The sequence below is a fragment of the Bos javanicus genome, chromosome 2 (assembly GCF_032452875.1).
Source record: "Bos javanicus breed banteng chromosome 2, ARS-OSU_banteng_1.0, whole genome shotgun sequence".
In the NCBI taxonomy this organism is placed as follows: domain Eukaryota; kingdom Metazoa; phylum Chordata; class Mammalia; order Artiodactyla; family Bovidae; genus Bos; species Bos javanicus.
In genome coordinates this window covers 62,967,172-62,982,568 of record NC_083869.1, presented here as the reverse complement: position 1 = coordinate 62,982,568, position 15,397 = coordinate 62,967,172, and the positions used below count along the sequence as shown (strand labels likewise).

The 15,397-nt window shown below is 42.8% G+C and overlaps 1 protein-coding gene across 7 annotated transcripts in view; it reads left to right on the top strand.

The window, feature by feature from the left end:
- MGAT5 (alpha-1,6-mannosylglycoprotein 6-beta-N-acetylglucosaminyltransferase) overlaps positions 1-15,397 on the top strand; it is a 398,273-nt gene that overhangs the window by 270,796 nt on the left and 112,080 nt on the right. For all 7 annotated transcript variants that reach the window (XM_061439540.1, XM_061439539.1, XM_061439514.1 and 4 more), the window contains one exon: positions 12,964-13,097. In XM_061439540.1, the coding sequence (XP_061295524.1) occupies positions 12,964-13,097 (134 nt within the window). The remainder of the gene's footprint in view (positions 1-12,963; positions 13,098-15,397) is intronic.

Below are 15,397 nucleotides of genomic sequence, written 5' to 3'. Positions count from 1 at the left end.
GTGGGTGATGCCATCCAACCATCTCAACCTCACCTCATTGAGATGGGATGAGAATCACTTGGCTATACAGCAGAAATTCACACAACATTGTAATTCTACAATACTTACATTAAGAAAAAAAAATCTGAGAGTACAGAAGCTTCTTGAAGCTAGTGACCTCAGGTTACTCTCCCTTGTCTTCCCACAGAATTTATTCACACGGTTAGGTTTTCAAGAGTTGTTGAAGTCTTACTGATGATTGTTGTCGCTGACATTCTAACTCAGTTTCTCCAGGGACTTGGGGCTTGCAGCTGAGTCAGAATAGTGGCTTGTAGACCAAAACTTTTGCCTTACAAAACAGGAATTTTAGAAACAAGCTAGTTTCATTTCATACAAATGACGAACATGCTGGCTTCAGCCAAGGATGCATTGCTTCCATGTACGACTTTATTTTTAGAGGCTGACAAGCAGAGGAGCTATTTGTGATTCAGACGGCCTTTTTGGCCTTTAACTTGGATCAGGAGGGCTCTTGCCTTTTACTTCTGTGCAGACCAGTGAGTAATAGGATCAGCCTTGCAGTTCCTTCAGTCTGAGTCTCAGCCTTCAGGAATGATGTTCTTCTAAGGGGTCCATTCCCTCCTAAATTGCTTTTTGACACTTGAAAAATTTACTCTGGTGTGCCTTCTGTCAACAGTTCAGATGCTCATCCTTTTCAACTCAACTGAACATAATAGTTTCCCCAGCCTATATCCAGCCTCCTATCTCTCAAAGAGCCTAGCATCACTACCATTTGGGGAAAAAACATCAGTTTTGGTGAAATTTGAAGCATCACATCACTATGTACAGTTTTTAAAATCAGATTGCTTCTTGTGTGATGTAACTTTATTTTTTTGGTGGAGTTTTTTCTGTCATGTCAGTTTCATCATCAGAATCAGCATCAACATTGTGAATGCCGTGCAGCCAATATTCTTCCCTGTTTTGTTATGAAATTTGTGAAATATTTGGAAAGTGGAGGGGGGTGGGGAGAAAGGTACAATAGAATCCCACAGCCCGGACTCCGCAGGTAACAGTTTGCTTTATTTGTTCCATGACCTGTGCATCCATATGTTTATCTTCTCCCCATCCATCAATCCAACTTTGTTTTTCTTTTTTGCATAAAAGAATACTTAACCTTTAGATATTGCAGCATGACATCATTAACTAGAGTTCAATACTGCTCACCAAATGAGTTGTGTTTATTTTTATGTATTTCACTGAATTACTCTGTTTACTTATTTACTTTCTTTCTCTTCAATGAGGGGAGCTTCATCCATGCTTATGCTGTTCACTGGTCCATCTTTAACTCCTAAGCTGTTGCCTGGTCTATAGTAAGTGCTCAGTATATGTGCTGAATGTTGAATGAATGAGGATATTTCGAAACTTGTGATGTTAGAATTTTAAAAGCCCAAATGACTGATTTGTTTCCCTTCTTCCCAACACTTTGTGACCTATATTTTTAAAAAAAGATATGCTCATTTATCTATTTAATAAATATTCATTGAACACCTGTACTATACCAGGCCTGAGCGAGGTTCTAGGATAGGGTGGTAAGCTACCTTCGATAATGATGAATCTTGAGAAGAATGGGCTTTGGTTTGGGAGCTTGTGTACAAAGAACGTGCTGCTGGAAATGGTTCAGGCAGCATGGCCTCTGCTGCCTAATAATGGAGCTCTGCCTATGAAGTCAGTCACACCAGGTAATTAAACATTCATCATTAATCAACAAGCTTAATCATTTGTGCAAACAAAAAATATTTTCTCAATGCCTACTATGCTCTGTGCCCCCAAGAGTCAGAGACACACAAAACATGACTCAGTCCTCAAGGAGTATATAGCCATAAGTAGAAATAGTGATGTGTGACAACAACTCTAACTCTTCCTGATCTAAGAAGAAAGTTACTTACCTCAGTCTTAGAGAGTCAGGGAACGCTTCACCTGAGAGGTGATGAGAGCTGAGACTTAAAGGGAAGCAGAAGTGATAGACATGCAGACATATGCCAGCAGGAAATAAGATGGGAAAACATGGCATTAAAAGCCCCAAGTAGGTCATCATGGAGCAGAGGTGCCTACGGAAGGGGGTGACCTGAAATGATACGAATGCTGGGCCCTGCTTCCCCCTGAAGGAAGCGAAGCTTTTCAGCAGAAAACTATCATAGTCACATACTTGTTTCAAAGAATACCTTGTCAGGCAACAGAGAACATGACCTGGAGTTAGAGGGCACTGAGAAAGAAATGAAGGGGCCAAGGCTGGAGATACGGAGACTACTTGGAAATCCACTGCAGAAATTACCAGGGTGCAGTGATGTTCAATATTTGTTGGTCTAGACAGTCAAAAATTGGAAAAAATCCTAAGTGTGGTAGGGTGTCTTAGAATTTCTGTCAAATTGACTTGGTCCCAAGGGTTTGTTGGTGTTTGTCACTGGCAATTTGTGACACTGAGAATTGAAACTGACTTTCAGTTCCGTCAGTTTAGTCACTCAGTCGTGTCTGATTCTTTGCAACCTCATGGACTGCAGCACACCAGGCTTCCCTGTCCATCACCAACTCCCAGAGCTTGCTCAAACTCATATCTTTCGATTCGGTGACACCACCAACCATCTCATCCTTTGTCATCCCCTTCTCTTCCTGTTTTCAATCTTTGCCAGCATCAGGGTCTTTCCTAATGAGTCGTTTCTTTGAATCAGGTGGCCAGAGTATTAGGGCGTCATCATCAGTGCTTCCAATGAATATTCAGGGTTGATTTCCTTTAGGATTGACTGGTTAGATCTCCTTGCAGTCCAAGGAACTCTCAAGATTCTTCTCCAACACCACAGTTCAAAAGCATCAATTCTTCGGTGCTCAGCTTTCTTTATAATCCAACTCTCACATCCTTACATGACTACTGGAAAAACCACAGCTGACTATATGGACCTTGGTCGGCAAAGTAATGTCTCTGCTTTTTAATATGCTGTCTAGGTTGGTCATAGCTTTTCTTCCAAGGAGCAAGCATCTTTTAATTTCATGGCTGCAGTCACCCTCTGCAGTGATTTTTGAGCCCAAGAAAATTAAGTCTGTCACTGTTTTCATTGTTTCCCCATCTATTTGCCATGAAGTGATGGGACCAGATGCCATGATCTTTGTTTTTTCAATGTTGAGTTTTTTTTTTTTTTTCTTTTCTTTTATTTTTAAACTTTACATAATTGTATTAGTTTTGCCAAATATCAAAATGAATCCATCACAGGTATACATGTGCTCCCCATCCTGAACCCTCCTCCCTCCTCCCTCCCCATACCATCCCTCTGGGTCGTCCCAGTGCACTAGCCCCAAGCATCCAGTATCGTGCATTGAACCTGGACTGGCATCTCCTTTCATACATGATATTTTACATGTTTCAATGCCATTCTCCCAAATCTTCCCACCCTCTCCCTCTCCCACAGATTCCATAAGACTGTTCCATACATCAGCGTCACTTTTGCTGTCTCGTACACAGGGTTATTGTTATCATCTTTCTAAATTCCATATATATGCGTTAGTATACTGTATTGGTGTTTTTCCTTCTGGCTTACTTCACTGTGTATAATAGGCTCCAGTTTCATCCACCTCATTAGAACTGATTCAAATGTATTCTTTTTAATGGCTGAGTAATACTCCATTGTGTATATGTATCACAGCTTTCTTATCCATTCATCTGCTGATGGACATCTAGGTTGCTTCCATGTCCTGGCTATTATAAACAGTGCTGCGATGAACAATGGGGTACACGTGTCTCTTTCCCTTCTGGTTTCCTCAGTGTGTATGCCCAGCAGTGGGATTGCTGGATCATAAGGCAGTTCTATTTCCAGTTTTTTAAGGAATCTCCACACTGTTCTCCATAGTGACTGTACTAGTTTGCATTCCCACCAACAGTGTAAGAGGGTTCCCTTTCCTCCACACCCTCTCCAACATTTATTATTTGTAGACTTTCGGATTGCAGCCATTCTGACTGGTGTGAAATGGTACCTCATAGTGGTTTTGATTTGCATTTCTCTGATAATGAGTGATGTTGAGCATCTTTTCATGTGTTTGTTAGCCATCTGTATGTCTTCTTTGGAGAAATGTCTATTTAGTTCTTTGGCCCATTTTTTGATTGGGTCATTTATTTTTCTGGAGTTGAGCTGTAGGAGTTGCTTGTATATTTTTGAGATTAGTTGTTTGTCAGTTGCTTCATTTGCTATTATTTTCTCCCATTCTGAAGGCTGTCTTTTCACCTTGCTGATAGTTTCCTTTGATGTGCAGAAGCTTTTAAGGTTAATTAGGTCCCATTTGTTTATTTTTGCTTTTATTTCCGATATTCTGGGAGGTGGGTCATAGAGGATCCTGCTGTGATGTATGTCGGAGAGTGTTTTGCCTATGTTCTCCTCTAGGAGTTTTATAGTTTCTGGTCTTATGTTTAGATCTTTAATCCATTTTGAGTTTATTTTTGTGTATGGTGTTAGAAAGTGACTATAGTAAAGTTGCAGGATATAAAATCAACACACAGAAATCCCTTGCATTCCTATACACTAATAATGAGAAAACAGAAAGAGAAATTAAGGAAACAATTCCATTCACCATTGCAACGGAAAGAATAAAATACCTAGGAATATATCTACCTAAAGAAACTAAAGACCTATGTATAGAAAACTATAAAACACTGGTGAAAGAAATCAAAGAGGACACTAATAGATGGAGAAATATACCGTGTTCATGGATCGGAAGAATCAATATAGTGAAAATGAGTATACTACCCAAAGCAATCTATAGATTCAATGCAATCCCTATCAAGCTACCAACAGTATTCTTCACAGGGCTAGAACAAATAATTTCACAATTTGTATGGAAATACAAAAAACCTCGAATAGCCAAAGTGATCTTGAGAAAGAACAATGGAACTGGAGGAATCAACCTACCTGACTTCAGGCTCTACTACAAAGCCACAGTCATCAAGACAGTATGGTACTGGCACAAAGACAGAAATATAGATCAATGGAGCAAAATAGAAAGCCCAGAGATAAATCCATGCACATATGGACACCTTATCTTTGACAAAGGAGGCAAGCATATACAATGGATTAAAGACAATCTCTTTAACAAGTGGTGCTGGGAAAACTGGTCAACCACTTGTAAAAGAATGTTGAGTTTTAAGTGAGCTTTTTCACTGTCTTCTTTCACTTTCATCAAGAGGTTCTTTAGTTCCTCTTCGCTCTCTGCCTAAGGGTGGTGTTGTATGTATATCTGAGATTATTGATATTTCTCCTGGCAGTCTTCATTCCAACTTGTACTTCATGCAGCCTGGCATTTCTCATGATGTACTCTGCATATAAGTTAAATAAACAGGGTGACAATATACAGCCTTGACGTACTCCTTTCCTAATTTGGTGCCAGTCCATTGTCCCATATCTGGTTCTAACTGTTGCTTCTTGACCTGCATACAGATTTCTCTTGAGGCAGGTAAGGTGGTGTGGTATTCCTATCTCATTAAGAATTTTCCACAGTTTGTTGTGATCCACACAGTCAGAGGCTTTAGCATAATCCGTGAAGCAGAAATAGATGTTTTTCTGAAATTCTCTTGCCTTTTCTGTGATCCAACGGATGTTGGCAATGTGATCTTTGGTTCCTCTGCCTTTTCTAATTTCAGCTTGAACATCTGGAAGTTCTCAGTTCACATACTTTTGAAGCCTAGCTTGGAGAATTTTGAGCATTACTTTGCTAGCATGTAAAATGAGTGCAGTTTGCAGTAGTTTGAACATTCTTTGGCATTGTCTTTCTTTGGGATTAGAATGAAAACTGACCTTTTCCAGTCCTGTGCCACTGCTGAGTTTTCCAAATTGGCTAGCATATTGAGTGTAGCACTTTCATAGCATTATCTTTTAGAATTTGAAATAGCTTAGCTGGAATTCCATCACCTTCACTAGCTTTGTTCATATTCTTCCTAAGGCCCACTTGGGTTTGCACTCCAGGATGTCTGGCTCTAGAGGAATAATCACTCCATCTTTGTTATCTCGGTCATGAAGATCTTTTTGTACAGTTCTTCTGTGTATTCTTGCCACCTCTTCTTAATATCTTCTGCTTCAGTTAGGTCCATACCATTTCTGTCCTGTATTGTGCCTGTCTTTGCATGAAATGTTCCCTTGGTGTCTCTGATTTCCTTAAAGGGATCTCTAGACTTTTCCATTCTGTTGTTTTCCTCTATTTCTTTGCATTGATCACTGAGGAAGGCTTTCTTATTTCTCCTTGCTCTTCTTTGGAACTCTGCATTCAGATGGATATATCTTTGCTTTTCTCCTTTGCCTTTCTCTTGTCTTCTTTTCTCAGCTGTTTGTAAGTCCTCCTTAGACAACCACTTTGCCTTTTTGCATTTCTTTTTCTTGGGGGTAGTTAGAATCACTGCCTCCAATACAGTGTTACAAACCTCTGTCCATAGTTCTTCAGGCATTCTGTCTATCAGATCTAATCTCTCGAATCTATTTGTCACTTCCACTGTATAACTGTAAGAGATTTGATTTAGGTCATACCTGAATGGCCTAGTGGTTTTCCCTACTGTCTTCAATTTAAGTCTGAATTTGCCAGTAAGGAGTTCATGATCTGAATTACAGTCAGCTCCCAGTCTTGTTTTTGCTGACTGTATAGAGCTTCTCCATCTTCAGTTGCAAAAATATAATCAATCTGATTTTGGTATTGACCATCTGGTGATGTCCATGTGTAGAGTTGTCTCTTGTGTTGTTGGAACACAACATAACTGGTTGTTATGACCAGTGAATTCTCCTGGCAAAACTCTGTTAGCCTTTGCCCTGCTTCCTTTAGTACTCCCAAGGCCAAGCTTGCCTATTACTCCAGGTATCTATTGACTTCCTACTTTTGCATTCCAGTCCCCTTTAATGAAAAGGACTTTTTGTGTGTGTTTTTTTAGTGTTAGTTCTAGAAGGTCTTGTAGGTCTTCATAGAACCATGCAACTTCAGCTTCTTTGGCATTAGTGGTTGGAGCGTAAACTTGGATTACTATGATATTGAAAGGTTTGCCATGGAGACGAACAGAGATCATTCTGTCGTTTTTGAGACTGCACCAAAGTACTGCATTCCAGACTCTCTTGTTGACTATGATGGCTACTCCATTTCTTGTAAGGGATTCTTGCCCACAGTAGTAAATGTAATAATACTCTGAATTAAATTTGCCCATTCTGATCCATTTTAGTTCACTGAATACTAAAATGTCGATGTTCACTCTTGCCATCATCTGTTTGACCACTTCCAATTTGCCTTGATTCATGGACCTAACATTCCAAGTTCCTGTGCAATATTGTTCTTTACAGCATCAGACTTTACTTCCATCATCAGTCACATCCACAGCTGGGCGTTGTTTTTGCTTTGGCTCAACCTCTTCTTCAGTAGCATATTGGGCACCTGCTGACCTGGGGAGTGCATCTTTCGGTGTCATATCTTTTTGCCTTTTCATACTGTTCATGGGGTTCTCAAGGCAAGAAAACTGAAGTGGTTTCCCATTCCTTTCTTGAGTGGACCACATTTTGTCAGAACTCTCCACCATGATTCATCCCACTTGGGTGGCCCTACATGGCATGACTCATAGTTTCATTGATTTAGACAAGGCTGTGATCCACGTGATCAGTTTGATTAGTTTTCTCTGATTGTGGTTTTTGTTCTGTCTGCTCTCTGATGGATAAGGATAGGAGACTTGTAGAAGCTTCCTGATGGGAGGAAACTGGCTTTAGGCAGAGCTGGATTCAGGCTTGGAGGATCTCTTCAGTCTCTACCTATCTCGCCTTAGCATTTCTCTGTCTTGGCGTTATTCTCAGGCAGGCTGTCCTCTCACAGACACAGGGATGGCATTTACAGTTCAGGATGTCTGCCCTGCCAGCTCAGTGACTGTAGCAGAAAGATCTTGACCCCAAAAGTAGCTGCCACTCATCATGGAGCAACCGTGACAGATGGAACTTGGGTTATAAACCTGTCTTTCAACTGAGCCATGGTCAGGTAGAGTCCTCTTGGTCAAGTGCCCATCCTTGGAGGCATGGGGAGCTGGGGAGACAAGGGATCAGGACTGGCACCAGTTCAGGCTATCTGAATGGAACATAATTGCATGGCTGGTTGGGAAGGGCAGTTAGTTCCACATAGCGATGCTGGCAGACCAGAACTAGGGGCATTGCATCTAATGGAGAGAGTCCAGAGGCTGAAGCCCTATGCTGCTTTAACAAGCTGTGATGGGCTGTGGTTGTCACTCCTAGAAAGATGCCCATGGCACATTGCATCTAATGGGGAGAGTCCAGGGGCTGAATCCCTGTGCCGCTTTAACGAGCTGTGATGGGCTGTGGTTGTCACCCCTAGAAAGATGCCCATGACACATTGTGTAAGTGAGAAGAGAAATTCACAAAAGAGTAGGCACAGTAAGATCCAATTTTGGTTTGAGGATTAAAAAGGCTCCATGAGTCTAGAAAAAAAGGAGCCTAATAGTAGTTATTTCTAGGTGGTAAAATTGATGGGTGACATCTTTCTTTCCTTCTATCATTCTCTCTTGTCTGAGAAAAGTCATACACTGAGACTATGTTTCTATTTAAAGAAAAGAAAAACTTATCGAAGTTTTGACAGGACTTGATGAGGTCATAACTAAGTAGGTGAAGAGGAGACAAGGAGATGATGGGTTTTCAGAAGCTGACATCCCCTGGACTTGGTGACTGACTGGCTGTGGGGCTGCAGGGGGAGGCCAGCTGGCCCTGCAATTTCTGCCCTTGGTGACCAGGTGGCGTGGGGGTCCCCAAAGCTGCAGGGCCAGCTGCAGTTGGAGGCTGGCAGACATCTGTTAGAATGAATTTTGTACTTCTTAGAGATGTTTAGAACTGACTGTTTGAAAAATCAGACCTGGGAGAATTTATGCCATTGAAAGAAGGCTTAGTTTGACTTGATAAAAATTGTGAATTACATTTCCAAAGAGGTCTTTATAACTGCCTGGTGAATATGGTGTATCTATCCCTCTTTTATTAAGTAGTTGGTAAGCCTCATGAGGGCAGAAACTCATCTTTATGTTTTGATTCCTCAATACCTAGCACATAAAATTGGTTCGCAGAAAGAGTCCTCTAAAATGTGTGTCAAGTCAGGAACATCCCCTGGAGAAGGGAATGGCAACCCACTCCACTATTCTTACCTGGAGAATCCCATGGACAGAGGAACCTCGTGGGCTACAGTCCATGGGGTCACAAAGAGTTGGATATGACTGAGCAACTGACACTTTCACTTTTCAAACTAACAGTAATTCTTTAAAAAAATCATTGCGGGAGTCAGCTCAGAAACAATGTCCCATCCAGTTGCTGCATAGAAAAAATCAGCTCGGTTCCATATACATATAACGTAAGTTGCTCAAGAAACTGAGGAAAGACTCCATATTGTTGTTGTTCAGTTGCTGCATCATGTCTGACTCTTTATAACCTCATGGACTGCAGCACACCAGGCTTCCCTGTCCTTTGCTTTCTCCTAGAATTTGCTCAAGCTCATGTCCATGGAGTCAGTGATGCCATCCAACCATCTCATCCTCTGTCACTCCCTTCTCCTCCTGCCCTCAATCTTTCCCATCATCAGGGTCTTTTCTAAGGAGTCAGCTCTTTGCGTCAGGTGGCCAAAGTATTGGAGCTTCAGCTTCAGCATCAGTCCTTCCAATGAATATTCAGGACTGATTTCCTTTAGGATGGACTAGTTTGATCTCCTTGCTGTCCAAGGGACTGTCAAGAGTCTTCTCCAGCACCACAATTAGAAAGCATCAATTCTGAAGACTCCATATATATATTTATACTTTATTGTTCTTTCATGTATATCCTGGTCTGCCTTATAAGATTATTTTCCTATAAAGCATGTATACCATTACGGTTCACAGAGTCTGGAAAATAAGATACTTGGTGTCTGAAGCGGTGTATTAAAGTGCTTTAAGGAGGCTGGATTCTGGAAACAGCTGGTCTGACTCTGAATCCCAATGTTGCCATTTCCTGGCATGTCAACTTGGATAGTTTAAGTGACTCTCTCTCTGTTTTCTCATCTGTACAAATAAGTTATAAGGTTTTTGTGAAGATATAATGAAATGATCACTATAAAGCGCTCAGATTGTCAGCTATTTTTTTTAAATCTCATTTGTTTACCTCCTAGGATGGAGTGATTTCCAAAAGTACAGGATTTCCTGTGTCTCATTTATGATGGGATTTCTTTGATTTACCTTGAAATGTAAATACCCTCCCTTTGAACCCCTCCCAACACAGCTGAAGTTTGTGTTCCCTTCTGAAAGCAAAGCAAAAAAACAAAGCTTGGCCTGAGGGTAGATCTCCACAGAAAGGTCCTTGCAGATCCATCAGCCTGCTCTTGTGGCTTGTGGTTTACTATACTCGGCTTCAGGAAGGAGGCTTGTGTCAGATGGAGTCTCTTGAAGGGCTTGTCACCAGGCAGACACCCAGCTCCTTGGAGGCCAGGCATACCTGCTCTGTGGTTACTTCCAAGTCCCCTGCCAGGCAAATCTCAGGCGAGCATCTGCTCATGTTGCAGACTCTCAGTGTCCCGGGACAGGTCCACTGTGGCCTGGAAAGAGACATGGCCAATCTGCCTGGCGCTCGTGAAGTGTGGCAGTGTGTTTGTAAGTGCTACCCTATTTCTCCTTAAGTCTCACCTGAGCTGCTTAAATGGATCCTGCAGATTGTCAGTCCCCAAGTTTATAGTGGGGACAAGAGAAGAGTTGAAGTAAGGTGTGTGGATGAAAACTTCAGAGGAGAACTTGTGTGTGTAATTATTTCTTCATACAGTGTCCAAGTTAGTTAATTCCAAATGGCCAGTCATAAAATAGTAAAGGCCCACCATTCCCCACAAGTTTTTTTGAGTAGGTTGTTTACTTCCCCTCCCTCTTATTGTTTAAGCTATGGGGAATCTTTGACACAGAAATATAAACAAACAATTTTTTTTTTTCTTCTTGGGTCTTGATGATCATTTTCTTTTTGAAAGCACCTTAGTACCTGATCTATTTTTCTAACCTGTTAAGTGTTTTAGATGCTAGATTATTTCATTTTTTAAAACAGGCCCACCTAGAAATTAGATAATGGAACTGCAGAAACAAATATCTAAAGCATGGAGCTTAGTCACCACATAAATTTTCTGAAGACAAAACCACAATTTCAAAGTTTAAAGCATCAGATTCTATTTCAGAATTTCTACTAAGAATCAAAAGTTTTAGAAAGAGATTTTTTTTTTAAACTGCCTTATCAACATTTCAAATGCACACAGGCTTTCTGCCCCTCCCCTAAACCCCATCAAACCCCCTCCTCGCCAGCTCTTCCAAAAGGGGGAGAAATAAAAAAGCGACCATTGCCTCTTGTTGGCAGTAGAATTTATTCAGTAATTTACTTTCCAGCCAACTGCAGCCATTGCCATTGCCTCTGGGCACTTGTTCAAAAACGCAGAAATGAAATAACAGATTGGCCAGACCGCACACAACTCCCCAGTCACAACCCTATTATCTCCTCGTTCTGTCACCCCCATTAAGCAGCAGCCTAGGAGACAGGCTGGTGATCACAAGTATTTATGCAACTTCTTCACGTCCACGGCTCAGGGCTCTCTGCCCAGCTCCCTCGTTCATCTTCTTGCGGGTGCCTGAGGGGGACCCGGGCCTTCAGGTCCCTGGAGCATCTTAAAGGGCTTCTGTGCCCTCTTGCTGCCTGGGAAACTCCTGGGAAAACCAAAGCAAGACATGGGAAGCAACTTCCGCCTCCAGTTGTGGGTTGTCAGCCACCCACCTGTGACCAAATAGGGTGGGAGCGTCGCTGTGTAGATTTTATTAAATATTCAGTCTCTCTCCATTTAAGTTATTTTTAGTTATGTTCAGGTCAAAGTCAAGCCAAGCAGTTGCTTTTCCTGTGGTGGGGCCTCTGCTGGGTTGTCATCTTCTGCAGGGTTCTGTGGCCAGATGTTTGGAGAGGAGAGAAGGGTCTCTGTTTCCTCGAGAGAGACTGTTTTCTGATGGTTGCCTTCTGGTGAAATTCCTTTTTAAAATTATGGACATGAGAGATAAATGTTTGTGAAGGGTATGGGCTTGCTTTCTCTCTTTGTCAGGTGTTAAAACAGAGAAGTTTTAGGGACTTCTTTAGCAGTCCAGTGGTTAAGACTCTGCACTTCCAATGCAGGGTTTGATACCTGGTTGGGGAACTAAGATTATCCCACACGTGGTGTGGCCCAAAAAAGAAAAGAATAAATAAATGAAAAAAAAAATAGAGAAGTTGTAGAATTCAAATTATGAATGATCCAGAGGAACATGCCTTTTCTCTTTCAGAGTTGTCTATCTTGGAGACTAGACATGCTTTCTTAGGTTGGTTGGCTTTTCAGAAGTGGTTCACAGCCCGGTGAGCTTCACCTTTTATTCTGTCTTCGTTCCATCCATCCATTCAGAATTACATCTTTCATTAGTGAATGATTCTTAGAGGCGGTGCAGAGTGAGGGTGATGTTGCCTGGTTCACTGGACAGTGAGTACACCTGGAGTTGAAGGAGAGCGTGCAGGGTCTGCTGACCTTGTTGAGGATCGTGGACTCAGCCCCGCTCCCTCCAGGTTTCCAGCCACTAGTTGGTATAACCTGGATGAGGGCATTTCTGTCGGGAGCCAGTGTCTTTGTGCTGAGGAGACAGGATGGGGAGGAGTTTGCAGCTGAATGGTTTTTAAACAGATGGACTTTCCACTGAGAAAAGCAGGGTTGGGCTTGGGTTAATCCATCCTGGAGAGAATTAGTTCTCTGTGAAGGTGGAGTTGGGGCTGGGTGGGAGCAGGCCACTCCCTTGAACCCCTTCCCAGGTAAAGAAAGAACGAGGTAACATGAAAACATTTAATTATGCTCGCGACAGCTTGAGTCAAATTGGTAATGGTTGGTGTTTGTTCCTGCTGATTGAATTTTAACTGCCATGTCCCGTCCTCTCCACACCAGCTCACACTCCAGACAACAGCTTCCTGGGCTTTGTGGTCGAGCAGCACTTGAACTCCAGCGACATCCACCACATCAACGAAATCAAGAGGCAGAACCAGTCACTCGTGTACGGCAAAGTGGACAGCTTCTGGAAAGTGAGTCGGCCTGTGTGCGTGCCTCTCGCTCTCAAAAGAAACTTGCCGTGTAATTTAATTCAGCTTTGATCCAGGGAGTAATCAAGCCAAGTGCCCACAGCTTAACAGGGTCTGCTTAGAAATAAACAAGAGCATGCAGGGATTTGGGCCGATGGGTATTTGGGTGTCTGATCAAAGCTATACCTGCTCATCTGTATGGTGGCTGCCCCACAGGGCCCCTCATCCTTTGCATGTTGAAAGTGACATGTGTCGGCTCCTCTCCCATCCTAGGCTTGCTCCTGGAAGCCCGGGCCCCTCAGAGGCTGCGTGCATTTCTGGAGCAAGGCATTGCACAGGGAGACCCTTTGCCAAGTGACTCATTTCCTGTGCCTTCTGTGAAATGGTTCGTAAGGGGAGGCAGCTCCCTTTGCCTGGGGAGGGCGTTGGCCCTCACATCCTCTTGGCTTTGGTCACTAGTGTGGTCAGTAGTCAACTAACCAGGGAAGGGAGATACCTGCCTGGGTTGACGGCAGACAGTTTACTTGAGGACATCTTGGTTGAAGCAGCATTCTTGGCCACAGGCTTAGCCAAGTTTTCCAAGAACATTGGATTGTTGGGCCCTTGGGGGCCCCTTGGTTCTCCTGGGTGATTTCCAGGTCCCATCTGAAAAAGATACGATAAAAAAAAAGAAATGGATTGGGGGTGTGACCTGTCCACATGGTATGCAAAGGAAAGTCTTTCTTAGCATGTAGATGTTGCGAGTTTTTTTGGAAGATATGTTTGTACAAGACAGAACAGTCTCCAGGACTTGGAAAATATGTGTCTTCCTAAACATAAAAGTTATTCGCTTTCTGGAATGATCAGGGACTGTGGTCTCCTGGTTCCATGTCTCCCTTACTCAGGAAGCTGGAAGTCTGACCGGTGAGGGAGCACACGTGATGTATGCAAAGAAGATTCACTTGCTCTTGGTTATCTGACCTCGTGTTCAGAAAAGGGAAAGCACTACCACCCCCTCTTCAGTTCTAAGTGCTAACTGTGTGGAAGGGACAACACATCAGCCTATTTCCAGGGAAGCTAATTTATTTCCAGATAACTGCCTTTGCTGTAAACAGCTAGAATCCTGCTTTGGTTTAGTACAGTGGTTCTCCGGTGGGGACATCAGGAAATGTCTAGGAACAATTTTGGTTGTCTTGGCAGAGGGTAGGGACCCCTGGCGTCTACTGGGTAGAGGTCAGGGATGCTGCTGAACCACCCAAGAGTGCACAGAACAGCCCCACAGCAAAGAATTACCTGGCACAAAATGTCAGTAGTGCCGAGGTTGAGAAACTAGGGCTGGTTAACAAGATTTATTTTCTAATATATTATTCCATGTGTTCTCCTCTCAAGTAAAATAAAATCAGCTGAGGTTATAAGTGGTTACTTAAGATGCTCCCCTGAATGTATACATCTTTGTTTCCTTTGTGTCAAAATCAGCCCCTTCTGAATCGGGCATTTTTCAGCTGCCATTCAGGTGAACTTGGGTTTAAAAGTGCACATTGGATGTTGTCATTCTCTGCTTCATTGTAAAATAAGTGGATCGTAGTATTAGTTTTAAGACTTTCAAAGCTGATTTTAGTAAGACTTGAGCTCTTAAAAAAAAAAAAAAGTAACTCCCTTCCCCCTCCTGTACCTGCTCAAAAAACAGGTCGTGTGTATGTCCACGTGGACTTGAAACTACATTGGTTTTGGACCCCAGTGCTTCCTCCTAGGTGCTTCTGGCAGCTTTTTCAGTTTCACAAGGGTCTTCCCAGCTGCTGCTTCTGCTGCTAAGTCGCTTCAGTCGTGTCCGACTCTGTGCGACCCCATAGACGGCAGCCCACCAGGCTCCCCCATCCCTGGGACTCTCCAGGCAAGAATACTGGAGTGGGTTGCCATTTCCTTCTCCAACGCATGAAAGTGAAAAGTCAAAGTGAAATCGCTCAGTCGTGTCCGACTCTTAGCGACCCCATGTGACTCAGTAGTTAAAAAAAAAAAAATTCAACTGCCAATGCAGGAGACTCAGGAGACACGGGTTCAATCTCTGGGTGGGAAGATTCCCCTGGAGAAAGGCCTGGCAGCCCCCTCCAGTATCCAGTATTCTTGCCCAGAGAATCCCATGGACAGAGGAGCCTGGCGAGCTACAATCCGTGAGGTCGCAAAGAGTCAAACATGACTGAGCCATCTAGCCCTAGAAAAACAAAACAGTCAATTGGTTCTGAAAGCTTTTCAGCCACCTTGGACAAAGTAATACTGCCACTAAAAGGATGATTTCCGTGATGCCAATCAGAATCCTAAACTACTAC